At 34.2% G+C, this 3,545-nt stretch overlaps 1 protein-coding gene across 1 annotated transcript in view; it reads right to left on the reverse strand.

Moving 5' to 3' along the window:
• LOC117123245 (tyrosine-protein kinase receptor Tie-1-like) overlaps nt 1-2,772 on the reverse strand; it is a 13,153-nt gene extending 10,381 nt beyond the window's left edge. The window contains exons 1-2 of the mRNA XM_033269099.1: nt 2,728-2,772; nt 803-1,177 (exon numbers count right to left, since the gene is read on the reverse strand). Of these exons, the coding sequence (XP_033124990.1) occupies nt 803-1,145 (343 nt within the window). The 5' untranslated portion in view covers nt 1,146-1,177; nt 2,728-2,772. The remainder of the gene's footprint in view (nt 1-802; nt 1,178-2,727) is intronic.
• Nucleotides 2,773-3,545: the final 773 nt, after the last annotated feature.

The raw sequence follows: 3,545 nt of genomic DNA on the forward strand, positions 1-3,545 counted from the left end.
GTATATAAATAATAGGCTTATAATAAGAGAGGATTTACTGAAAGTGAAAATATCAAATTTACATAATTTCTTTTTTAAATAAATTCGACAATACATTGTATCTTACAGCATAGGCATAAATAAAGTTTTTGCTCTGTAATTATTACTTGTTTAAGTATTAAATTATTTATATAATAAAAACTACAGTGTTGAAAAGACGGAGGTGATTATAATAGTTACAAAACAGAACAGCAATTACTTCAGGTAATTATGAGGCAGTGTGGCTCTGAGGTTACCACTTTTAGATGCTATTTATCCAGCACGTTTTGCACTGTCAGTCGATGTGCGCAATACACCTGATGAATCAGCTGGCTATATTAAAAGCTTCAATAAACACCTTTTTCTTTTTAGTGGCGCTTCTTTAAAAGATGTTATTATTCTTTAAATTAACACGGCTATACTACTATTTGCAAAATGAATTAAAAATGGTATAATTCAAAGTAAACCAGATAATACAATAAGAAAGGAATTAATGGTGATAATTATATAAAAAATAACGTTGAAGTTTACATGACGTCTTTCTATACTCATATTAGAGGGAGGTATTGTGCGCAATGTCTATAAGGTTCTATTTATATAACAACGTAATAACTATCATTATTATCATCATCATCATCTTTATAATTATTATTAATATTATTATTAATATCATCATCATCATCATCATTATTATTATTATTATCATTATTATTATTATTATTATATTTTAGGATTAAAACGAAGTATATTGATTATATTAAAACATCAACAAATGTAAACTTACCCATTGCATGGTGGACTATGATTGTGGCTGTTGCACTTCGATTGTTCTTATTGGCGTAGACTGTAAACTGACCGACTCGAGCATCATCGGCGTTTGTAGACTTCAATATAATAGCTTCATGATAATTCGAACTTGCATTTCCTTGGCCAACATTAACATTGTTTCTGCATACAACTTTATCACCCAAATAATTGCATAGTGGTTGTTCTGTTAGCAATCCATTTTGTAAGAGAGTAATGCTGAGTATGATATTATTTGATTTATCGGGATCCATTGTATAACCACGAATGTTAGAATTTGAAAGTGAGAATACGACAGCAGGAGTTGAGGTAAAGCCTACCATATTCAATTTTCGCTCATTAACATCACCTGAACCTATGTGAATAAACAAATATAGTCAGTAAATGGCATGATGCTGTTATCATTCAACAGAGCATTTAGTTTCTTCCTAAATTATAAATGTGAAACTTAATAATATAATATTAATTGTATTTATAAAAATAAGGCTACTGGGGCCCAAAACGAAATTCATGCTGTAGAATGTGTAATCCGATCCTGCTTACAAGCGTTACTTAGAATATACATTAAAATTGAACGAAATTAAATAAACTGTAATAATAACATAACCAAGAAATACATATATAAGTAACATTCTGATTTAATTATATTTAAAAAATGTGTACTTTTATCCACAATGACATTTCTCAAGCGCATCATTTCATCATGTAACGTAGGTACATCTAAAATTATCACGTTCATATGTCGTGAAATCGGTGAATGACACAATTCTAGAGCGGTAAATGAGGTAAATGAGGGTCGGATTATTAGCAATATTACGGTACGCTTTGACCATCTCTCATTCGAAATGCACAACTTGACATGTCTGCTCAATCAAAAATAGGATAATTTATTGGGGGTTTGCATCCTTACTCCAAAAAGTGGTTTTACAACATTCAAACACAATGATAGGAGACATGAGTTTGCAATCCCATCTTCTAACCAAGTTTCACCAGTATACAATAACGATGACATTACTGCCGATTTAGTTACTTTATTTTTAAAAATAAATGATAAGTTTAGCATTTCAATAGCAATATTTTTAACCCTGATTGTAATGTTATCTTGTTTGTTACCATTAATAATAATAATAATAATAATAATAATAATAATAATAATAATTCTGGATTTATATAGCGCCTCACGTTGACACAACCTCGAAGCGCTTAAACATTATTACCCCCGGATCACTGGATCAAGCACATATGGAACACACACTCAAACCTCATGGGGGAATTCCATAATGTTGCAGCTGTATTCAACGCGGGCTGTGTTTGAACCTACCAGATACCCACTTGTACTCCTGGGTGGAGAGACAACCGTTGATAAAATGCCTTGCCCAAGGACACAATCGACTTGCACAGCGAGAGTTTCGAACCCCGACCTCAAGGGTGGGAGTCTTGATTAATCACCATACCATACCATAAGTTTGACAATATTCAATCACAATCCTAGTTAATAAAATTCCTCGATGACGCTATTATAACTGTGTCATCCGTCATCATAAGTATATGCCAATGATTAAGAAAGAAATCGGTTGGTGACGATCCTTTAACCATTGAGATTAAACGGTCAACAAAAATAACAAAAAGCAAAAATAGATCTGTACATGCTTATCGTTGTGCATCATCATTAATCGCTTTCAGTCATCACATATTTTTTTTTTTTTTTTTTTTTTTTTTTGTGCAAACAGCTTTGAGATTCTACATTAGAGTAGGTCCTGCCAGTGTGCATCATATCCAGTATTTGGTTGGGGCTTTTTTGTACTTCCGAAATAAAATATGTGCGACTCCGTCCGTCGATTGGTCGGATTGATTGATCAATTGATTAGATATATAACTGAATAATATACAATTGTATACCTTTACCTGTACAACACCCAATGAAAAAAAGCACGTGCCACCATATCTGCAAAATAAAAGAAAATTAAATTGAGTGTTATTTGTGAATTGTTTATATTATCCATATAATCAATTTAAGTCAAGGGTGGCGTCAGCGGGGGCCGGGGGAAATCCCCCCGTCGGGGAGAGCTTCCCTCCCCCCAACACCCGTCGGGGAGAAAAACCAAATTATATGTTGGGCCTATTTTCTACATAATTTATTAGTAGCCACTAAAATCAATTAAATAAGCTTTTGAAACCCCTAAATTGTCAAAATTGGGTCACTTTCGAAACCTTTTAATCGAAGCTCGACCACGCCAACTTTGTTTTCGTTGGGGAAATCTGACCCTTCGTGGGGGACATCGGCCCAGGGGACCCCGCCCCCACCCCCGTAGTGCAAATCCTGGCGACACCCCTGATTTAAGTATAGCCTAAACCTTGAATAAAAGCCTGAGGTTTCTTCTTTTTAAGACTCTTAGATGGCCTCCTATGGTTTTTATCGAAATGGGCTTCTTTTCGAGATTACTTTTACTTTGTCGCTATTTGTCCATGGAGCTGAGTAAGGTATGAACTCTAGAACCCACTAACTTTAAATCTCGTGTCTGTCAATGTACAACAGGATGGGGAGGAGTGAGGCTCAACAGATTTGCAAGCTGCTATTTTTGGGCATCCAGAGGTGTCATAATTCGAAGAGATATGCTACATGCTAACTTTAGATTTTGTGGTTGTATTTGATGCATTAACTTTAAAATGTTGTATCCGTGGTTAGAGGTAGCGGGGAAATTTAAAAACCAAATGTATTAAGC

The sequence above is a fragment of the Anneissia japonica genome, unplaced genomic scaffold (genome assembly GCF_011630105.1).
Source record: "Anneissia japonica isolate Jap-2015-1 unplaced genomic scaffold, ASM1163010v1 scaffold639_len268944_cov154, whole genome shotgun sequence".
Taxonomy (NCBI): Eukaryota; Metazoa; Echinodermata; class Crinoidea; order Comatulida; family Comatulidae; genus Anneissia; species Anneissia japonica.